General features: G+C 37.3%; 2 protein-coding genes across 2 annotated transcripts in view; one reads left to right on the forward strand and one right to left on the reverse strand.

Annotated features, from left to right (window-relative positions):
* Nucleotides 1-24113, forward strand: part of SVOPL (SVOP like) — a 163288-nt gene that overhangs the window by 110104 nt on the left and 29071 nt on the right. Inside the window, exons 7-10 of the mRNA XM_053719681.1 lie at nucleotides 134-336; nucleotides 1202-1313; nucleotides 2349-2430; nucleotides 3280-3369. Coding sequence (XP_053575656.1) covers nucleotides 134-336; nucleotides 1202-1313; nucleotides 2349-2430; nucleotides 3280-3369 — 487 coding nt within the window. The remainder of the gene's footprint in view (nucleotides 1-133; nucleotides 337-1201; nucleotides 1314-2348; nucleotides 2431-3279; nucleotides 3370-24113) is intronic.
* LOC128664178 (uncharacterized) lies at nucleotides 14482-23914 on the reverse strand. The gene is made up of 2 exons (XM_053718943.1): nucleotides 22842-23914; nucleotides 14482-17368 (listed from the first exon to the last, which is right to left on the reverse strand). The coding sequence occupies exon 2, from the start codon at nucleotides 17358-17360 to the stop codon at nucleotides 15213-15215; it is 2148 nt and encodes a 715-aa protein (XP_053574918.1). The 5' UTR covers nucleotides 17361-17368; nucleotides 22842-23914; the 3' UTR covers nucleotides 14482-15212.

Here is a 24113-nt window from a genome sequence, read left to right on the forward strand (position 1 = left end):
TGGAGCTTTTTTTGTTGTAAGTACTGTATATTAAGATTTGTATAGGTTGAACTGGATGGACTTCTATTTTTTTTTCAACCTCATCTACTATGTTACTATGTAAATTAATAAACTTCACTGGTTATTTTTTTAGGGTTGGAATATCCTTTGCATATTACGGAGTCATTCTTGCCAGCTCTGAGTTATTGGAAAGGAATCTACTCTGCGGTTCAGGGAATTTGATTCCTGGTACAGAAGACGAGATGCCAGAGGAGAGTCGCACTCCTTGCTTTTGTCACATGCTGAGTCCTTCTGACTATCGAACCATGATTATCAGCACCACGGGGGAGATTGCATGTGCGTAACTAAACTATTTATGCTTATGCTGCTATAGATGTGCCCCTTGTTTACACTCTATGTCCAGTTATACTGCCACTTCAATAAGGGATGGCAAAACAACATAGCACCATTTATCTTGACTAATTATTTTAAATGAATATTTGTATTCATTTCATATATTATAATAAATTGTATTACTTTAGTAAATAAACAAATTGGGCTCCATTTATTAAGCCGCGGATGCTGCTTCGGAGGCCAATCATTTCAGGCTCGCCTGAAGTGTAAGTTAAGAAGCAGCAGTTATAAAACTTGTCCGCCGATATGATCGGGATGATTGAAAGCCCCTACTGGCAGCCGATTGGCCGCCAGTGAGAAGGGGGCAGCATTGCACAAGCATTTCACCAGAAATGCTTGTGCAGTGTTAAATGCAGAAAGAGTATGCTGTCTGCATTTAGTGATGTTGAGCGGACATAATTCACTACAGCAAATCATTTAATAAATCAACCCCATAGTCCTGAAAAGCTTTAATCTACATTACCACTGCCTTCAGCTTCTTACACTACCGTATGAATCAGAGTTCCCATGATTCCTGGCGGTATGTGCTGCAGATTGGCTGCTGACATGCTCCTAGCCAATCAGGAGCCCATATACTTGCAGTTAACGAGAGCTTGGATTCACCGGGCAGTGGGAAATGGTGGCGGCAGTGATACCTTTAGTGTTTTTAATAAGGTAAGTAAGCATTTTTAGTTTTCACACGCATACGTTCAGGACTTTTATGTTCCTTTAAAATAAGTAACTTTAGTTCCATTGCTTTACTATGGTCAGGAGACAAAAGATTATGAAATTAAATATCTAATCAAAATCTTGCTTCCTGTTTTATCAGTAAATCCTTTCAACATAATCTTCATTAATTTACTGGGACGTCGATGGACACTTGGTATTACCATGACTACGACTGGAATCTTCTTCCTTCTGCTTAACATCTGCATGTCAAAGTACATATTTAACTGTTAAATTCATGATATTTTGGTAGATACTGGTAGTAAATCTGTTTTGTAATAAACACACATTAACATTGCTGTGCACTCGGCTGCTAATAGCATGAACTGGTTTTATGTAGTATGTGATATCATTTCCTGCTGCTCCCTCCTTAAAAATGTATCTCAAATTTGTTGTTTTCATAGACAACACCACAAATAGGATTCTAAACCACTCACTCATATATATTATATCTTGACTTTTGCATCTACATCCTCTCAATTTTCATTGTCTACCATACATGCCCTCTGAAATCCATCAGGAGTGCTTCTGTCAAACTCAACTTTCTTGCACAGCGCTCCATATATGTTGCACCTCTTTGCCAGTCTTAAAATACAAGGTCCTTAAAATTGCTCCACCATCCTATATCTGTTTTATAGAATTGTACCTATTCTTTGAAATTTCTTGTCTCTTTTAGTAAGACTTCAAGCATTCCATAAAACATCTTTCCAAGCATGCAAGCACTTTACTATGCTATTTTAAACAGATTTACAATTTACTTCTGTTATCTAACTTGCCTAATTCTCTTGGTATCCTTTGTTGAAAAGCATACCTAGGTAGATTCCGGATCAGCCAATGCGCTATTTGCTAGCTGCTGATTGGTGGATGTACATATATGCCTCTTGTCATTGGCTTGCACAATGTGTTCAGATACCTCGCAGTAGCACATTGCTGCTCTTTCAAAAAAGGATACCAAAAAGATGAAGCAAATTTAATGACAGAAGAAAAATGGAAAGTTATTTAAGAATGTAATCTCTGAATTATGAACCAAAATGTTGGGTTTCATGTCACTTTTAGATGTTTCTCTCTTTTTCTTCTCTCATTTAAAAGCGTGCATCTGGTTTTGTTTTTTTATACAAAGGCAGTTTACAGCAAACGCTAATGCATGGGACCTCTACCCTTTATGTTTCATAGCACTGTGTATGTAATATGTAGGCCTTGTAGGATTAAACAATACATTATAATAAATAGAATTGTTTTTATCCTTTTAGTGCTGGTCTGATTGCAGTTCTTTTCTGCCTTCGAGCCCTGGTGTCGGCAAACTTCAATACTGTGTATATTTACACTGCTGAGGTTAGTAGATGTGATGATAGCATAAAAAAGAAAACATTTATTTCGTCATTTACATATAGAGGCTCATTTATCAAGCTCCGTACGGAGCTTGAGGGACAGTGTTTCTGGCGAGTCTTCGGAGTACGATCGGGTTGATTGACACCTACCTGCGGGAGGCCGATTGGTCGAGAGTCTGCAGGGGGCGGCGTTGCACCAGCAGCTCACAAGAGCTGCTGGTGTAATTCTGAATATGGAGAGCGTATTGCTCTCCGCATTCAGCGAGGTCTTGCGGACCTGATCCGCACTGTCGGATCAGATCTGCAAGACCTTTGATAAATAGGCCTCAGAGTATGTAATTTTATACAAATTTCTAATTTACTTCTGTTTTCAAATGTTCTTCGCTCTTGGTATCTTTTGTTGAAAATCAGGGAGGTAAACTAAGGAGCATCCTTGTGTCTGGAGTACTACATAGCAGCTGTTTTACAAGAATGTTATCGACATGCAAGAGCAGTAGATGTCAGCACCATTTCCGACCATGTAGTGCTCTAGACATCTACGTATCTCTTCAACAAAGAATACCATGAGAATGATGCAAATTAGAATAGGAGTACATTTTTGTGTTTTTTTTTTAAATTGCATGTTATGCTCTATCTTAATTATGAAAACAACATTTTGGGTTTCATATCCCTTTAAATAATATTACTAAGGTAGATTTATCATCAACCCAAAACATTTATATTTGTAAGTTTTAATGAAGTCACATGTCTGGTTTGTAATACAGACAAATTACATTTCAGGGGAAAAAAAATCAAAATTAAATCAGTGAGGTAAATTTACTGATAACTTCAGTTATTTCATGTTTTGCTCCAGGTTTACCCAACAGTGATGCGGGCAATAGGAATGGGAACAAGCGGCTCTATTTGTCGGATAGGGGCTATGGCAGCTCCATTTATAGCACAAGTAAGTTAAGGTTATTAATGAAGTAAAACATCATGAACTGTGGCTCTTTTAGAAGCCTTTGACATTTATTAAAAGAACATTCAAGTCTTTTTTTATTTTTATTTTTTTAATTTGTATAGAACACATCGGCAATGAACCATTCTGGGAGACAAACATCTGCATACAAAATAAATACTTTAAATGCTTTAACTGCCATTTTGTGTGCATACTGGACCATACCATTTGAAAAGCTCTTTGAGAATATGTGTCTCCTCTATTTTGCATTGATTAGCAGGGGACAGATAGTAACTGAGCTTGAATCCCTAATCTTGTGCTATTTGTTTGACTTCTGGAAAGCGGTTAGACACATAGGTAAAGTCTTCCTTGGTAGTTACAATTAGCAGACTGTTCATGATTGGTTCACTGGTGGTTTACTCTTTAGGAATGCCAAAAGCTTGCATCTTCCAGGGTGATGTTTACTTCTGTGACTATCCTCTTTGCAGCAGTTAAACATAAAGGCCCAGATTACAAGTAAAACGCTATTGATATAACAAGTCCATGGTAAAACAGAATAACCAGAGAATGTTTAGAACGGCTAACATCCCTTAAGTGCACCCTATACTTTCAATTGTTTCTGCGACCTCACTAAACATTGCTTATATTACAAGTTGAAAGTTATGGGTTGCGCTCAAGCAAAAGCCTAAATAGAGCTAGACGAATTAGCACAACTTTATACCGGAAGAAATAGTTAGGGTTAAAATAAAAGTTTCACAAAACAAATACATAACATATTAAAATACAACATTACACTCATATAAGTTTCATATTAAAAAATATGTATGAAAAAGATATTGCACTCTCAAATCAGACTGGGTATACATCCTATGACCCTACAAAACCCACAGCCCTGGGTGCTCACCAGCACTCAGACAGCTGCACATCTTTCAGGTAGCTAACCCCAGATAAGCCTGGGTGCAAAGTCCATAGGGAAAATTGCAAAACAAAATAATTAACCCAACACACAGAAAGTCTGGCACTTTCTTGCAAGCACACAGAAAGATTAAAAGCAAACAGATTAAAAGCAAACAGATTAAAAGCAAACAGATTAAAAGCAAAACGGAAGAGTTAGTTACAGCATTTGGCCAAATGGTGATAGGCCCAGGACCACGCCAAGGTCTCCTCACCCCTAGGCCCCTAACCTACAGCCACACAATGTTTGCCTTCAACCAAAAACACTGATATTCAAACAAGGGTGAAACAGGGCCTTTGTAATTTATTAGACACATACAAAATACAGAAATGGGCAGCACTCTCAAACCGGACTGGGTATACATCTCATGACCCTGCAAAACCCACAGCCATGGTTGTTCACCAGCACTCACAGACAGCTGCATAGCTTTCAGGGACTCAGGTAGTTAACCCCAGACAAGCCTGGGTGCAAAGCCCATTGGGAAAATTACAAAACAAAATTATTGACACAACACATAGAAAGTCTGGCGCTCTCTTACAAGCACATGAATAGATTAAAAACAAAATGTAATAGTTTGTTGCAGCATTTGGCCAAATGGTGATAGGCCCAGAAGCCATCCCAAGACCCCTAATTTACAGCCACACAATGCTTGCCTTCAACCAAACACACTGAGATATAAACAAGGGTGACACAGGGCCTTTGAAATTTCCCTAGACATATACAAAATACGGAAATGGACAGCACTCTCAAATCGGACTAGGTACACATCCTATGACCCTGCAAAACCCACAGCTATGGGTGTTCACCAGCACTCACAGAAAGCTGCGTAGCTTTCAGGGACTCAGGTAGTTAACCCCGGACAAGCCTGGGTGCAAAGCCCATAAGGAAAATTACAAAAAAACATAATTTATGTAAGAACTTACCTGATAAATTAATTTCTTTCATAATTGGCAAGAGACCATGAGCTAGTGACGTATGGGATATACAATCCTACCAGGAGGGGCAAAGTTTCCCAAACATCAAAATGCCTATAAATACACCCCTCACCACACCCACAATTCAGTTTAACGAATAGCCAAGTAGTGGGGTGATAAAGAAAGGAGTAAAAAGCATCAACAAAGGAATTTGGAAATAATTGTGCTTTATACAAAAAAAATCATAACCACCATAAAAAGGGTGGGCCTCATGGACTCTTGTCAATATGAAAGAAATTAATTTATCAAGTAAGTTCTTACATAAATTATGTTTTCTTTCATGTAATTGGCAAGAGTCCATGAACTAGTGACGAATGGCATAGCAATACCCAAGATGTGGAACTCCACACAAGAGTCACTAGAGAGGGAGGGATAAAATAAAAACAACCATTTTTCACTGAAAAAAATAATCCACAACCCAAAATATAAGTTTATTCTCATAAATGAAAAGAAAAACTTAAAATATAAGCAGAAAAATCAAACTTAAACAGCTGCCTTTTCTACCAGAAACTGCTTCCGAAGAAGCAAATACATCAAAATGGTAGAATTTAGTAAATGTATGCAAAGAAGACCAAGTTGCTGCTTTGCAAATCTGATCAACTGAAGCTTCATTCTTAAAAGCCCACGAAGTGGAGACTGATCTAGTAGAATGAGCTGTAATTCTCTGAGACGGGGCTTGACCCAACTCCTAATAAGCTTGAAGATTTAAAAGCTTTAACCACGATACCAAAGAAACGGCAGAAGCCTTCTGACCTTTCCTAGAACCAGAAAAGATAACAAATAGTAGACATGTGCACCGCTAAAAAATTCTGTTCGTTTTCGGTTCGGATCGATTCGGACTTTTCGAATTTCGTTTCAGATCGAATCTGATTCGGCAAAATTTGAATAAATTTGTTTCGGATTTATTCGGATCCGAATAAATTCGTTTCGGATTTATTCGGATTCGGCTGAATTCGGTTCTATTCCGTTCCGAAATTCGGTATGTTTTAGTACACTAACACCCATTTAGTACACTAAGTCACTAACACCCATAAACTACCTATGAACCACTAAACCGAGGCCCCCCCACATCGCAAACCCTATAATAACATTATTTAACCCCTAATCTGCCGATCGGATATCGCCGCCGCATACATTATAGCTATTAACCCCTAATCTGCTGTCCCTAACACCGCCGACCCCTACATTATAGTTATTAACCCCTAATCTGCCTCCCCCAACGTCGCCGCAATCTAACTACAAGTATTAACCCCTAATCTGCCGACCCGATATCGCCGCCGCCTACATTATAGCTATTAACCCCTAATCTGCTGTCCCTAACACCGCCGACCCCTACATTATAGTTATTAACCCCTAATCTGCCCCCCCCAATGTCGCCGCAATCTAACTACAAGTATTAACCCCTAATCTGCCGACCCGATATCGCCGCCGCCTACATTATAGCTATTAACCCCTAATCTGCTGTCCCTAACACCGCCAACCCCTACATTATAGTTATTAACCCCTAATCTGCCCCCCCCAACGTCGCCGCAATCTAACTACAAGTATTAACCCCTAATCTGCCGACCCGATATCGCCGCCGCCTACATTATAACTATTAACCCCTAATCTGCTGTCCCTAACACCGCCGACCCCTACATTATAGTTATTAACCCCTAATCTGCCCCCCCCAACGTCGCCGCAATCTAACTACAAGTATTAACCCCTAATCTGCCGACCCGATATCGCCGCCGCCTACATTATAGCTATTAACCCCTAATCTGCTGTCCCTAACACCGCCGACCCCTACATTATAGTTATTAACCCCTAATCTGCCCCCCCCAACGTCGCCACAATCTAACTACAAGTATTAACCCCTAATCTGCCGACCGCAAATCGCCGCTACTATAATAAATGTATTAACCCCTAAACCGCCGCACTCCCGCCTCGCAAACACTATAATACATTTTATTAACCCCTAATCTGCCCTCCCTAACATCGCCGCCACCTACAATTATTAACCCCTAATCTCCCGCCCCCAACGTCGCCGCTACTATAATAAGGTTATTAACCCCTAAACCTAAATCTAACCCTAACACTAACACCCCCTAACTTAAATATAATTTAAATAAAACGAAATAAGTTTACTATAGTTAAATAAATGAATCCTATTTAAAACTAAATACTTACCTGTAAAATAAACCCTAAGATAGCTGCAATATAACTAATAGTTACATTGTAGCTATTTTAGCATTTATTTTTATTTTACAGGCAAGTTTGTATTTATTTTAACTAGGTACAATAGTTATTAAATAGTTAATAACTATTTAATAACTACCTAGCTAAAATAAATACAAATTTACCTGTAAAATAAATCCTAACCTAAGTTACACTAACACCTAACACTACACTATCATTAAATTAACTAAATAAATGAATCATATTTAAAACAAAATACTTACCTGTAAAATAAACCCTAATATAGCTGCAATATAACTAATAGTTACATTGTAGCTATTTTAGCATTTATATTTATTTTACAGGCAACTTTGTATTTATTTTAACTAGGTACAAAAGCTATTAAATAGTTATTGACTAATTAATAGCTACCTAGTTAAAATAATTACAAAATTACCTGTAAAATAAATCCTAACCTAAGTTACTATTAAACCTAACACTACACTGTCATTAAATAAATTAACTACAAGTACCTACAATTATCTACAATTAAATAAACTAAAGTACAAAACCCCCCCACTAAATTACAAAAAAAACAAACACTAAATTACAAAAAATAAAAAAATATTACAAGAATTTTAAACTAATTACACCTAATCTAAGCCCCCTAATAAAATAACAAAGCCCCCCAAAATAAAAAAAATGCCCTACCCTATACTAAATTACAAAAGTTAACAGCTCTATTACCTTACCAGCCCTGAACAGGGCCCTTTGCGGGGCATGCCCCAAAGAAAACAGCTCTTTTGCCTGTAAAAAAAAAACACAATCCCCCCCCCACATTACAACCCACCACCCACATACCCCTACTCTAACCCAAACCCCCCTTAAATAAACCTAACACTACCCCCCTGAAGATCTCCCTACCTTGAGTCGTGTTCACCCAGCCGGGCCGAAGTCTTCATCCGATGGGGCAGAAGAGGACATCCAGACCGGCAGAAGTCTTCATCCAAGCTGGGCAAGAAGAGGTCTTCCATCCATCATACAAGTACCAAAATACAAACAAACACTAAATTACAAAAAATAATAAAATATTACAATAATTTTAAACTAATTACACCTAATCTAAGCCCCCTACTAGCTATTAATATAGCTACAATATAACTAATAGTTACATTGTAGCTATTTTAGGATTTATATGTATTTTACAGGCAACTTTGTATTTATTTTAACTAGGTACAATAGTTATTAAATAGTTAATAACTATTTAATAGCTTACCTAGCTAAAATAAAGACAAATTTACCTGTAAAATAAATCATAACCTAAGTTACAATTACACCTAACACTACACTATCATTAAATTAACTAAATAAATGAATCCTATATAAAACTAAAGACTTACCTGTAAAATAAACCCTAATATAGCTGCAATATAACTAATAGTTACATTGTAGCTATTTTAGCATTTATATTTATTGTACAGGCAACTTTGTATTTATTTTAACTAGGTACAATAGCTATTAAATAGATATTTACTGTTTAATAGCTACCTAGTTAAAATAATTACAAAATTACCTGTAAAATAAATCCTAACCTAAGTTACAATTAAACCTAACACTACACTATCATTAAATAAATTAACTACAAGTACCTACAATTAAATACAATTAAAAAACTAAACTAAAGTACAAAAACCCCCCCACTAAATTACAAAAAATAAAAAAATATTACAAGAATTTTAAACTAATTACACCTAATCTAAGCCCCCTAATAAAATAACAAAGCCCCCCAAAATAAAAAAAAATGCCCTACCCTATACTAAATTACAAAAGTTAACAGCTCTATTACCTTACCAGCCCTGAACAGGGCCTTTTGCGGGGCATGCCCCAAAGAAAACAGCTCTTTTGCCTGTAAAAAAAAAACACAATCCCCCCCCCCACATTACAACCCACCACCCACATACCCCTACTCTAACCCAAACCCCCCTTAGATAAACCTAACACTACCCCCCTGAAGATCTCCCTACCTTGAGTCGTGTTCACCCAGCCGGGCCGAAGTCTTCATCCGATGGGGCAGAAGAGGACATCCAGACCGGCAGAAGTCTTCATCCAAGCGGGGCAAGAAGAGGTCTTCCATCCATCAGAAAAGTACAAAAAAACAAACAAACACTAAATTAGCAAAAATAATAAAATATTACAATAATTTTAAACTAATTACACCTAATGTAAGCCCCCTACTAGCTATTAATATAGCTACAATATAACTAATAGTTACATTGTAGCTATTTTAGGATTTATATTTATTTTACAGGCAACTTTGTATTTATTTTAACTAGGTAGAATAGTTATTAAATAGTTAATAACTACCTAGCTAAAATAAATACAAATTTACCTGTAAAATAAACCCTAACCTAAGTTACAATTACACCTAACACTACACTGTCATTAAATTAACTAAATAAATTAATCCTATATAAAACTAAATACTTACCTGTAAAATAAACCCTAATATAGCTACAATATAACTAATAGTTACATTGTAGCTATTTTAGCATTTATATTTATTTTACAGGCAACTTTGTATTTATTTTAACTAGGTACAATAGCTATTAAATAGATATTTACTGTTTAATAGCTACCTAGTTAAAATAATTACAAAATTACCTGTAAAATAAATCCTAACCTAAGTTACTATTAAACCTAACACTACACTATCATTAAATAAATTAACTACAAGTACCTACAATTAAATACAATGAAATAAACTAAACTAAAGTACAAAAAAAACAAACACTAAATTACAAAAAATAAAAAAATTACAAGAATTTTAAACTAATTACACCTAATCTAAGCCCCCTAATAAAATAACAAAGCCCCCCAAAATAAAAAAATGCCCTACCCTATACTAAATTACAAAAGTAATCAGCTCTATTACCTTACCAGCCCTTAAAAGGGCCTTTTGCGGGGGCATGCCCCAAAGAAAACAGCTCTTTTGCCTGTAAAAAAAAAACACAATACCCCCCCCCACATTACAACCCACCACCCACATACCCCTACTCTAACCCAAACCCCCCTTAAATAAACCTAACACTACCCCCCTGAAGATCTCTCTACCGTATCTTCACCCAGCGGGCCGAAGTCTTCATCCGATGGGGCAGAAGAGGACATCCAGACCGGCAGAAGTCTTCATCCAAGCTGTGCAAGAAGAGGTCTTCCATCCATCAGAAGTCTTGATCCAGGCGGCATCTTCTCTGTTCATCCATCCGGAGCGGAGTGGCAGCATCCTGAAGACATCCCACGCAGAGCATCCTCTTCTTTCTTGATCCGACGACTAGGTGACTGTACCTTTAAGTGACGTCATCCAAGATGGCGTCCCTTGAATTCCGATTGGCTGATAGGATTCTATCAGCCAATCGGAATTAAGGTAGGAAAAATCTGATTGGCTGATTCAATCAGCCAATCAGATTCAAGTTCAATCCGATTGGCTGATCCAATCAGCCAATCAGATTGAGCTTGCATTCTATTGGCTGATCGGAACAGCCAATAGAATGTGAGGTCAATCTGATTGGCTGATTCCATCAGCCAATCGGATTGAACTTGAATCTGATTGGCTGATTGAATCAGCCAATCAGATTTTTCCTACCTTAATTCCGATTGGCTGATAGAATCCTATCAGCCAATCGGAATTCAAGGGACGCCATCTTGGATGACGTCACTTAAAGGTACAGTCACCTAGTCGTCGGATCAAGAAAGAAGAGGATGCTCTGCGTGGGATGTCTTCAGGATGCTGCCGCTCCGCTCCGGATGGATGAACAGAGAAGATGCCGCCTGGATCAAGACTTCTGATGGATGGAAGACCTCTTCTTGCCCCGCTTGGATGAAGACTTCTGCCGGTCTGGATGTCCTCTTCTGCCCCATCGGATGAAGACTTCGGCCCGCTGGGTGAAGATACGGTAGAGAGATCTTCAGGGGGGTAGTGTTAGGTTTATTTAAGGGGGGTTTGGGTTAGAGTAGGGGTATGTGGGTGGTGGGTTGTAATGTGGGGGGGGTATTGTGTTTTTTTTTTTACAGGCAAAAGAGCTGTTTTCTTTGGGGCATGCCCCCGCAAAAGGCCCTTTTAAGGGCTGGTAAGGTAATAGAGCTGATTACTTTTGTAATTTAGTATAGGGTAGGGCATTTTTTTATTTTGGGGGGCTTTGTTATTTTGTTAGGGGGCTTAGATTAGGTGTAATTAGTTTAAAATTCTTGTAATTTTTTTTATTTTTTGTAATTTAGTGTTTGTTTTTTTTGTACTTTAGTTTAGTTTATTTCATTGTATTTAATTGTAGGTACTTGTAGTTAATTTATTTAATGATAGTGTAGTGTTAGGTTTAATAGTAACTTAGGTTAGGATTTATTTTACAGGTAATTTTGTAATTATTTTAACTAGGTAGCTATTAAACAGTAAATATCTATTTAATAGCTATTGTACCTAGTTAAAATAAATACAAAGTTGCCTGTAAAATAAATATAAATGCTAAAATAGCTACAATGTAACTATTAGTTATATTGTAGCTATATTAGGGTTTATTTTACAGGTAAGTATTTAGTTTTATATAGGATTAATTTATTTAATTAATTAAATGATAGTGTAGTGTTAGGTGTAATTGTAACTTAGGTTAGGGTTTATTTTACAGGTAAATTTGTATTTATTTTAGCTAGGTAGTTATTAACTATTTAATAACTATTCTACCTAGTTAAAATAAATACAAAGTTGCCTGTAAAATAAATATAAATCCTAAAATAGCTACAATGTAACTATTAGTTATATTGTAGCTATATTAATAGCTAGTAGGGGGCTTACATTAGGTGTAATTAGTTTAAAATTATTGTAATATTTTATTATTTTTGCTAATTTAGTGTTTGTTTGTTTTTTTGTACTTTTCTGATGGATGGAAGACCTCTTCTTGCCCCGCTTGGATGAAGACTTCTGCCGGTCTGGATGTCCTCTTCTGCCCCATCGGATGAAGACTTCGGCCCGGCTGGGTGAACACGACTCAAGGTAGGGAGATCTTCAGGGGGGTAGTGTTAGGTTTATTTAAGGGGGGTTTGGGTTAGAGTAGGGGTATGTGGGTGGTGGGTTGTAATGTGGGGGGGGGATTTTGTTTTTTTTTACAGGCAAAAGAGCTGTTTTCTTTGGGGCATGCCCCGCAAAGGGCCCTGTTCAGGGCTGGTAAGGTAATAGAGCTGTTAACTTTTGTAATTTAGTATAGGGTAGGGCATTTTTTTTTATTTTGGGGGGCTTTGTTATTTTATTAGGGGGCTTAGATTAGGTGTAATTAGTTTAAAATTCTTGTAATATTTTTTTATTTTTTGTAATTTAGTGGGGGGGGGGTTTGTACTTTAGTTTAGTTTTTTTAATTGTATTTAATTGTAGGTACTTGTAGTTAATTTATTTAATGATAGTGTAGTGTTAGGTTTAATTGTAACTTAGGTTAGGATTTATTTTACAGGTAATTTTGTAATTATTTTAACTAGGTAGCTATTAAATAGTCAATATCTATTTAATAGCTATTGAACCTAGTTAAAATGAATACAAAGTTGCCTGTAAAATAAATATAAATGCTAAAATAGCTACAATGTAACTATTAGTTATATTGCAGCTATATTAGGGTTTATTTTACAGGTAAGTCTTTAGTTTTATATAGGATTCATTTATTTAGTTAATTTAATGATAGTGTAGTGTTAGGTGTAATTGTAACTTAGGTTATGATTTATTTTACAGGTAAATTTGTATTTATTTTAGCTAGGTAAGCTATTAAATAGTTATTAACTATTTAATAACTATTGTACCTAGTTAAAATAAATACAAAGTTGCCTGTAAAATACATATAAATCCTAAAATAGCTACAATGTAACTATTAGTTATATTGTAGCTATATTAATAGCTAGTATGGGGCTTAGATTAGGTGTAATTAGTTTAAAATTATTGTAATATTTTATTATTTTTGGTAATTTAGTGTTTGTTTGTATTTTGGTACTTGTATGATGGATGGAAGACCTCTTCTTGCCCCGCTTGGATGAAGACTTCTGCCGGTCTGGATGTCCTCTTCTGCCCCATCGGATGAAGACTTCGGCCCGGCTGGGTGAACACGACTCAAGGTAGGGAGATCTTCAGGGGGGTAGTGTTAGGTTTATTTAAGGGGGGTTTGGGTTAGAGTAGGGGTATGTGGGTGGTGGGTTGTAATGTGGGGGGGGGGATTGTGTTTTTTTTTTACAGGCAAAAGAGCTGTTTTCTTTGGGGCATGCCCCGCAAAAGGCCCTGTTCAGGGCTGGTAAGGTAATAGAGCTGTTAACTTTTGTAATTTAGTATAGGGTAGGGCATTTTTTTTATTTTGGGGGGCTTTGTAATTTTATTAGGGGGCTTAGATTAGGTGTAATTAGTTTAAAATTCTTGTAATTTTTTTTATTTTTTGTAATTTAGTGTTTGTTTTTTTTGTAATTTAGTGGGGGGGGTTTGTACTTTAGTTTATTTAATTGTAGATAATTGTAGGTACTTGTAGTTAATTTATTTAATGACAGTGTAGTGTTAGGTTTAATTGTAACTTAGGTTAGGATTTATTTTACAGGTAATTTTGTAATTATTTTAACTAGGTAGCTATTAATTAGTCAATAACTATTTAATAGCTTTTGTACCTAGTTAAAATAAATACAAAGTTGCCTGTAAAATAAATATAAATGCTAAAATAGCTACAATGTAACTATTAGTTATATTGCAGCTATATTAGGGTTTATTTTACAGGTAAGTATTTTGTTTTAAATATGATTCATTTATTTAGTTAATTTAATGATAGTGTAGTGTTAGGTGTTAGTGTGAAATAACTGCATTTAAATGGTCCCTAAGACTCTATAAATCTTAGTATCTATTTGCTATACACTTTAGTGAAAGGCTAATATTACATTTAATAATCCCTTATGAATTATTATACCCACTATATAATATTAACACACAATCACTAGCTTAAACTACTTGTAAGGTCATAAACTCACAAAGTCTTATTCCAGCAGTAACAAAACTTTTATTACAATGAGGCTAATTAAACATTATTACAATATGCAGATTAAATATAAATTACACATATGCAAATCACTTATAAATACTCAGCAGTGAACTATACATCAATATTACACTAATACATTTGCCCAATCTATGTGAAAGTATGGTGTGCTGAAATTATGTGTCTGTAAGGATCACTTACTTCTGATGTTAGCTGTGGTCACCATTCCAATTGAAAAAGAGTGAAAGAGAGAGGGTGAACTCCAGTATTCCTGCTACTTTTATTGTAAGTTTTTCATCCCTCCCACAATGATGATGTCACTCATAAGCAAGCCCTCATTGTAATTTTAAGAGTATATGGTTTCATCCTGCATGTGCTTTGGGGGTAGGGAATGGCATTAGCCTTAGACAAAGGATCTTAAGCCAGCTGGTCATCCTTCTCAGATGGGGGTCTGGTAATGTGATCTTTCTACATTCCATAGTGACCTAGTATCTGAATGAGGAGTTAACCCCTTCTTTACCATTCAGCTGAGTTCTTGTAGAATACATATACCATATATATATGTATATATATATACCCCTTCCAGACCATATGTGAATTCAGATCATGCCATTATTACATTCCCCCCTTTTGGCAATGGAGGTTACCATACCCTTCCATTCCAATGGTTGTTTTATATGAGTGAATCTGATGGAAGATTCCTAACCCCACCTATGTGTGATGGCTATATTAGTGTACTAAAGACGCTTCCATTCGCATACCATAATATAAGTGATATACACGTGCAATTAATGATTTTAAATAACAACACATACAAATTTGAATAATTATACATAATATAGAAATAAATAATATGATTATAAATGGATGTATAAACAGATTTCCCAATGCAGAACCCCATGATGACTGTTTCGAAAAGGAATTTGCTAATTTCTGCCACCAGGTTGCACTTGACATCTCCGTAAAAGTATGTTCAATCCTTTGTAGTTCTTGTTCCTGATGGTAGAAATTTACATGAACACGTTCCCCAAAATTTTTAAGATGTTCTAGTAACACAGAGTCTTTTTGCAATAAGGTTACCCATTTTTGCCAAGGTGCATCATCTACTAATATTGGGGTTATGAGTGGAGCCCCCAAGGTAGCGTTATATGTGAGTAACTGTGGGACAGTGAAGTTAAACTGTAGTGAACTTATCCTCACAGGGTACCCAGTAATACAATAAATCCCTGGTGTGATTTGTTCCCTTGAATTACACCTGTCAAACCATACATGCACTTCATCTTTAGGCTTCAATGCAACAAAACACACCTTTCCTTGTCCTAAGGGAAAAATCATATCTTGGGGATTAACTTTCTCCACAAAACCATTGCAATATGAGTGATTATGCCAGCAGGAATCAAAAATTATTCTTGCCTGGTTGGGTAGACATAAAATTTTAGAAGGAAACCTTATGCAGCCAGACATGTCTACCTGTTCCATATGGGAACCATTCCATATAAAATTTGGGAACTCTAACTCATGATGCAAAACATGAGATTCTGTGACAGGTGTTCCTAGTGAAAACAAATGATAAACATTCTGATAGGTACCACTAGTGGGCACAAGTGAAGTAGCCCTGCATATATTTTCCCTGCAGCCCAACCAACTGTTTAACCATAATTCTCTGTGTTTTGATGCAAAACTGTTAACAACAGACTGCTCCCACCCTCCCAAAGGTGTATGGTTATTTTCCATAGCCTGTGCTATTAATTTAAAGTCAGTTGATAATTCTGTTTGCATGGAAATACACACAAAATCCCAGGATACTTCCCTTAACCTGCTAATTACTCCTATCAGTATTTCCTCTGTATGTTGAATGGCAGGACCCTGAACCTGAATGACTGTCTGTGTCAGTGTCTCTACCAGAGTGTTTATCATTTGTTGCGTATGAATCCCTTTTGCATTTAACATCCCCTGAGACTGTAAGGTTGCTGTTAAGCTGGATATGTCAATGGAATTTACCACACCTAGCCCTGTTCCCACACCTCCCAAAACTGTATCCATGATATCCCTCCTAGTCCTTCTCCTAGTACCTTCTGCCCACTTAACTAATGCTTTTTCCATAGTGGCAGTAATTCTGGAACAATTTTGGTAATGTGTGGAAACTAGCCAATCTATTATTTTAATCTTCCACGTGATAAATTGGAATGTGGCATCCCTCAATACTGGAGTTGGCTTGATTGTACTTGTTTGAAATGGACCACTAGAAACAACACTTTTCCCCTTACACATTGGAGTATTGTCATAATGTTTCATCTTTGGTGTAGTGATTAAAGTAGAATAGATCAAAGGCGTAAATGTGGTTGTTTCCTTTATTTGGTCTATTTTTAAGTATACTTCAATCCCTCCACCAAAGTTGGCAGCTGTAACCCTCCAATTAATCCCTTCTCCAATTTGTTGTTCAAATATAACCTTGGTTATATTATAGTTATCGCCATTTATAGTGTGAATAGGATTTGTAAATGTTGTAGACACAGAAACACCTTCTCCCACCAGACCTACAGTCCATTTTCCCCAAGCCACCCACTTACATTCCCATTCAACTTTATTACCCTGATTGACCCTCCAAAAACCAATTAAATTGTCTTGATGTTTTTCTGCAAATATTTCAATTTTCCCACCCACATTAAAAGTCAATTTTCCCAAACAATCTTTGTGAAGGTCTTGAGAGCTCCATAAGCCTGTCCATCCTCTGATGATGCTGCTTGAGCTCCATCTACGACTCCTTGTGAGGTTTGTGATTGACAGTTCATTACAGTCACAGATTGGAAGTTTTTGCAATAACACCCACACAAATACAAATAGGTTTGTGGCGATCATTCCTCTCAGGCTCCACATAATGAAATCTGTCAAAAAAAGATTAAGAGAATATCAGTTCTTAGCAGAAATATCTACATCTGGGACAGCTGTCCCTCTATACAATTTACATTGGTCAACATGGACCCATTTGTAACCAGGCTGCCTTCTGGTTTTCCCAGGGGTTGATCTTTCTATTTTAATTACAGTATTACCCAATTTGTCCAAAATTCTATAAGGTCCTTCCCAATTTGCATCCCAGGGAGAATTTTTGCGAAAATTTTTAATCATGATCAATCCCCCCTTCTCAAACAGAGGTGTTTGAGGTGTAGATGAAAATTTACAATCTGTTGGGGCCATATTAGAGGCAGCAAAAATTAGCAGTGAGCTCAACTGCTCCTGAATTTGGGAGAGATATTGATCTCTAGACACAGATTCTCTCAAGGGAGTAGACAATTGTGGTTCACCTGGGTGGCCTAATGCCATCTTTCTCCCTGTCATGAGCTCATAGGGAGAACACTTGGTAGCATTTGATGGTGTAGCTCTAATAACCATTAGAACTGCTGGAAGATGTGTGACCCATGATTTACCATACTGGGAAAGCATTTTTGACAATTTTGTTTTTAATGTGCGATTCATGCGCTCAACTATACCAGAGGATTGTGGATGATATGGTACATGAAATCTTGTCTGTATTCCCAGTAGGGCACAGAGATTTTGCATTACCTGACCTGTAAAATGTGTACCCCTGTCTGATTCAATGAGTGTTGGAAACCCCCATCTTGAGAAAACATGTTCCCACAGTGCTCTGGCAGTAGCCTGTGCAGTATCACAACGAAGTGGAATAGCCTCAACCCATTTTGAAAAAATATCTACAATTACTAGGGCATACCTGAGACCCCCCTTTGATAGTGGAAGTGGGCCTATAAAATCAATTTGGATAGCTTTCCAGGGGCCATCTGCTACTGGTATTCTCTGGAGAATGGGTCTCTGACCTTTAGGGCGTGGATTAATTTGAGCACAAATTAAACATTCTTGTACACATTTTAAACAGGTTTCTGCTAAATCTGGCCAATGAAATTTTTGCCTTAAATGGTACTCTAATGCACTTTGCCCAATATGCCCAAGAAAAGAATGTGTTTGCTGTGTTATAGGTCCCTGCAAATGACTCGGGACCACAAAAACCAATTTAGCCTGTGGATCAATGGGATTAGAGTAACATATTAACCCATTACAAATTGAATAACCATTTGGGAGTGTTTGCTGTTCCTGTAACAGAGGGAAAAGGTTAGGATCTTTAGCTTGTTCTGTTTTCAAATCAGGTACCTCTGAATCTACCATTGTAATCTTTGCTATGTGTACCATTGTATCTTTAGATGTAACATGCTCTCTCCATGCTTCCTGTGTCTCACTGTCATTCTCATCTGATTGCCATGGTTCCCCATCTACAGCTGCCTGTTTGGCTAACATGTCCACATGTGCATTCCCTTGTGAATGTGCATCTGTGAAATGTGTGTGTGCCTTAACTTTAACAATAGCTGACTGCAATGGGTGCTGTGTTCCCCAATCTACCAATTTCTTAAGGGCTTGAACATGTGACAATGGTTTGCCTGCTGAGTCTACCATTCCTCTTAGATTCCAAATTGGTAAGTACTCTGTCAGTGATCTGGTCACATAGGCACTGTCACTGTATATACAAATGTCTTGTGTGTCAAACCTGTGGCAAGCCATAGAAATGGCTTCTAATTCTGCTCTCTGTGCTGAGAATGATCTTGGTAACATAAATTTAAGAGCTAATTGTTGCGAGGGGACCCAAATAGCAAAACCAGTATTAAATTGACCATCCTGCCAAAATCTTGAGCCATCTACATAAATTTGTAAATCCTGGGGAGAAGTTTTGTCCCTGAACAATTTATGAGGCGTTTCCCTGTGTGTGAATGTCTCTGTGCAGTCATGGGGTTCACCCTGAGTGTGCATTAGTTGGGGTAATGTGTATTTTGCATTGTGTTGTACAGTGATGTCACGATGTTGCAAATCTATTAACCACCTAGTCACTCTTTGTGTTGAAACCCCACTTAATGATTTCTCCAATAACAGCTTTATAGGGGTATGTGGTGTTTGGAGGATGAGCTTCCCAAATCCCACTATATGCTCAGTAGCCTGAACTGACCAATGCACCCCTAACAAAGCCTTGATACATGCGTCATAACCTTTCTCTACTGGAGTAAGAAGCCTGGAAAAATAGCCAACAGGCCTCCATTTTTCAGCCTTCTCCTGCAGTAGGACTGTGGAAATTGAAGTGTCAGATGTGTATGTTTGTAAAGCAAAAGGGGCCTCCCTCTCCACTGTGGCAAGGGCAGGGGCTGATGCTAAACCTTCCTTTAACACTTTAAATGCTTCCTCATGTTCTGTATTCCAAGGAATTTTCCCAACATCCTCCCCTTTCAAAAGATCATAGAGAGGTTTTGCTTTTTCAGCAAACCCTTCAATGAAATCACGAGAAAAATTTACCAAGCCTAAGAATTGTCTTAAGGACTGCCTATGCAAAGGTCTGGGCACCTGAAGTATGGCTGTAACTCGTTCTCTAGTAGGGCATCTTGTACCCCTTTGTATTGATACTCCCAAAAATGTCACCTTTTGTCTCATTAATTGTACTTTCGAAGTGTTTAACTTGAGGCCAGATTCAGCAATCAAGCCAAACAGTTCATTCAGCCGCTCCAAATGTTCCTCTACTGTCTCTGTTTGTAACAAAATATCATCTACATACTGTATGATACTTTCTGGGACTGAGAATGTTTTTAATACCTCTGCTAATGCTTGGTGAAAGTATGTAGGCGAGCTGTGGAAGCCCTGAGGAAGCGAATTGAAGCAAAATTGCATGTTATCAAAGCAGAAAGCAAACTTATATTGGCACTCTGGGGCTAGTCTGACACTCCAAAAACCATTACTTATATCCAGAACAGAATACCACCTACATGTGGCACTCAGTTTGGATACCACTTCAGGAGTAGAAGCAACTAGATTTGTAACAGGTGGGGTAACTTTATTCACCATACGAAAATCAGCAGTTAACCTCCAAGTATTATTTGCTTTCCTTACTGGCCACAAAGGAGAATTATTAGAGGAGGAACATTTCCTAATTATCCCTTGGCTTTCAAGCTGACTAATAATTTGCCTCACAGGTTCAATAGCTTCTGCTGGAAAACGATACTGTCTTTGTGGAGGGGGGTCAGGGCCTACAATATTGATTTCAATGCCTTTTAATATGCCACAATCATTCTTATGTTGAGCCCATATGTCAGGGAAATCCATGACCAATCTCTTCAAATCAGGGTGACTTTCAGTATCCGGCCACACCCTTTCTGAAGGAATTGATGCAATGGATGCTATGGGACTGATGTAAGAGTCATCTAATATTACAGGTTTTCTCCCTCTAGTATCCCTCCACAAAACATTGTTACATAGGTCCACTATCATCCCTTCTGATCTCATTATATCAGCACCAAGTATTGTACCCTCTGTGTTTTTGCTCTGCCAAATGGGAATTTCCTTAGTCCACTGATTACCTAGTGTCATAGTCACATTTGGGATAAGGGATGCTTGGGACTGGGATCCCCCAAGTCCCACAAGAAATGTCTGTCTTGTCCCTTGTGGGGGACTTAATGGTAAGTCTGTCAAAGTTACTGAAGCTCCTGTGTCTATGAGGAGTTTTGTGCGATGGCCCTCAATCACACCATAGACACAGGGACGTCCAGAATGATCCCTAAAGGTGTTACATATAGGGACCATGTCATCCAGGGCCTGAGGTAGTCAGTCAGAGCAGGATATCAGAGGAGAATTATTTTCATAATTCTTTTCATGATATCCCACTTCCCCTCCCCCCACAGTCATCACTCTCAAAGCCTCATGCGCTGGGCCATACAGATTAGTACCAGGCCTAAGCTTTGCGGTGTATTCCTGTCCTGTTTTATCTGGGGGCTTAATCTTGTTATTTTTCCCTACCCAATTATGTGCATAGCTTTCTTTTGGAGGTGCAGAGGGATGTAATCTTTCCTGCCCTCCCTCAGTTTCCTTCTGAATTCTCTTTAAGAATCTGCAATCTACTCGTCTGTGCCCATATTTATTGCAGTAATGGCAAGTACCTTTGAAGGGACCCTCTGAATATTTTTGTTTCCCTTCATTAGTGGTTACCACAGCAATTCTGTGTTGCCCTGTGTTCTTTTTCTTTAAAATGTTCTGCCTAGCCTTACCTATAATAGATAACACACCCTCTAGTGTATTCTTTTCCTCAGCCATCATTTGTATGCTAGGTTCCAAATATGTGAATTTTTTAATTAAATACTGCAACATATCATGAGGTGTTTGTTCTGGTGAAATTCTGTGTGTCAGTCTATATAATTGTTCAAATTTAGCTGCAAATACCCATGGGTCATCATTTAATGCTACTTGCATTTCTGCAAGAGAGTGACTGTCCAAATCTCTACTCCCTGTCACTAGTTTACAAACAGCTTTTAATCTGTCCCCATCTGAACCCCATTTATCCTCCTTAAACCAATCTGTGTTCAAATTAACTGGGCCTGCAACTGGTGATTGTAATCTAGCTGCAATGCTGCCTGGAAGCCACATTTTTAACAAAAAGCATGCTTCCTTATGTGACAGCATGTATTGTTTTACTGCAGACTCAAAATTTGACATGTTAGTGAAAACATCTGCTTTAACATCATACACTGGAAAGAGAGGTTTTAACTTTACCAGTTGTCTCATTACTTTATCTCTATCTTGTTTTATAAGGGTAGTTGATACCAGGGATGATGTTTCAGCAGAGGTGGTAGAAAAAAGTAAATTTTGCGATTGAGTTAAATTTCTTCCCCTGGATCTTACACTGGGTGTTAGTGATAAAGTATCTGTTTGATGTTCTGTGTTTAATGTTCTTGGCCTAGTTATCTGTGGGGTTAGTATTGGAATGTGTGTGCTCTCTGTATTTTGTGTGTGATTCAATCTTTCCTCACTGTGTGGAATAGGCACCCTCCCCCCATCAACATGTGGGCTTTGCACCCTTCCCCCATCAACATGTGCCCCATCTTCCTGCGACACACATGCATTGTCCTCATTTAATACTGCAACAGGGGTTAAGTTTGCAAGTCCCTGTCTCAATGAAGCAATAAGTTGGCCTCTTGCGTCATAATTTTCTTCTAAAGTATTAATATATTCTGCATTTACCCCACATGTGGGGCAATTCTCATCTAATGTGTTACAATTGATCTCTGTTAACATGGCTATTGGGGGAGAATGTTCAAAGATTGCTCTATTCATTTGGTCTTTGATAGCTAACAACAGTTTCATGCAATTCTGTAATTTGGATTTTTCTTTTGTTAAACAAAACCTTTTTTTATCAATAAGCTTATTCTCATTCTCACATTGCAACCACACATCTTTCAGTCTTTTAACTATGTCAGTATTTTCATCAACAACAGGCTCAAATGTGCTACATTCTGCATATTTAACAATTAATTCCATACTCACACTTTAAAGTGTCTTCAGACTGCCAGCAAATCAGATTCACGTCCTGCGCGATATGATTTTCTCTGCGTCTGGTTCAACTGATCCTTAGGTAATGCCTCTCTGGATCTGTAGTCTTGGCCAAAGACTTTACTGCTGAAACGCTCAACTCAAAAACAGTATAGCAAAAACTAGGTTCAATTTTCGTCCAAAAATCACACTTGTATTATAAAAAGAACCTGGATTAGTCCCCCCTTAAAACAAGTGTAGTTGGTAAGAAAATTCGCTGGCTCGCCAATGAAATAACTGCATTTAAATGGTCCCTAAGACTCTATAAATCTTAGTATCTATTTGCTATACACTTTAGTGAAAGGCTAATATTACATTTAATAATCCCTTATGAATTATTATACCCACTATATAATATTAACACACAATCACTAGCTTAAACTACTTGTAAGGTCATAAACTCACAAAGTCTTATTCCAGCAGTAACAAAACTTTTATTACAATGAGGCTAATTAAACATTATTACAATATGCAGATTAAATATAAATTACACATATGCAAATCACTTATAAATACTCAGCAGTGAACTATACATCAATATTACACTAATACATTTGCCCAATCTATGTGAAAGTATGGTGTGCTGAAATTATGTGTCTGTAAGGATCACTTACTTCTGATGTTAGCTGTGGTCACCATTCCAATTGAAAAAGAGTGAAAGAGAGAGGGTGAACTCCAGTATTCCTGCTACTTTTATTGTAAGTTTTTCATCCCTCCCACAATGATGATGTCACTCATAAGCAAGCCCTCATTGTAATTTTAAGAGTATATGGTTTCATCCTGCATGTGCTTTGGGGGTAGGGAATGGCATTAGCCTTAGACAAAGGATCTTAAGCCAGCTGGTCATCCTTCTCAGATGGGGGTCTGGTAATGTGATCTTTCTACATTCCATAGTGACCTAGTATCTGAATGAGGAGTTAACCCCTTCTTTACCATTCAGCTGAGTTCTTGTAGAATACATATACCATATATATATGTATATATATATACCCCTTCCAGACCATATGTGAATTCAGATCATGCCATTATTACATAGTGTAACTTAGGTTAGGATTTATTTTACAGGTAAATTTGTATTTATTTTAGCTAGGTAGTTATTAAATAGTTATTAACTATTTAATAACTATTGTACCTAGTTAAAATAAATACAAAGTTGCCTGTAAAATAAAAATAAATGCTAAAATAGCTACAATGTAACTATTAGTTATATTGTAGCTATATTAGGGT

This window comes from Bombina bombina, chromosome 6 (assembly GCF_027579735.1).
Source record: "Bombina bombina isolate aBomBom1 chromosome 6, aBomBom1.pri, whole genome shotgun sequence".
NCBI lineage: Eukaryota > Metazoa > Chordata > Amphibia > Anura > Bombinatoridae > Bombina > Bombina bombina.

Bases quoted from the DNA above. Each gene is read 5' to 3' on its own strand.
- LOC128664178 (XM_053718943.1), bottom strand. From the start codon at position 17,360: ATGTGGAGCCTGAGAGGAATGATCGCCACAAACCTATTTGTATTTGTG.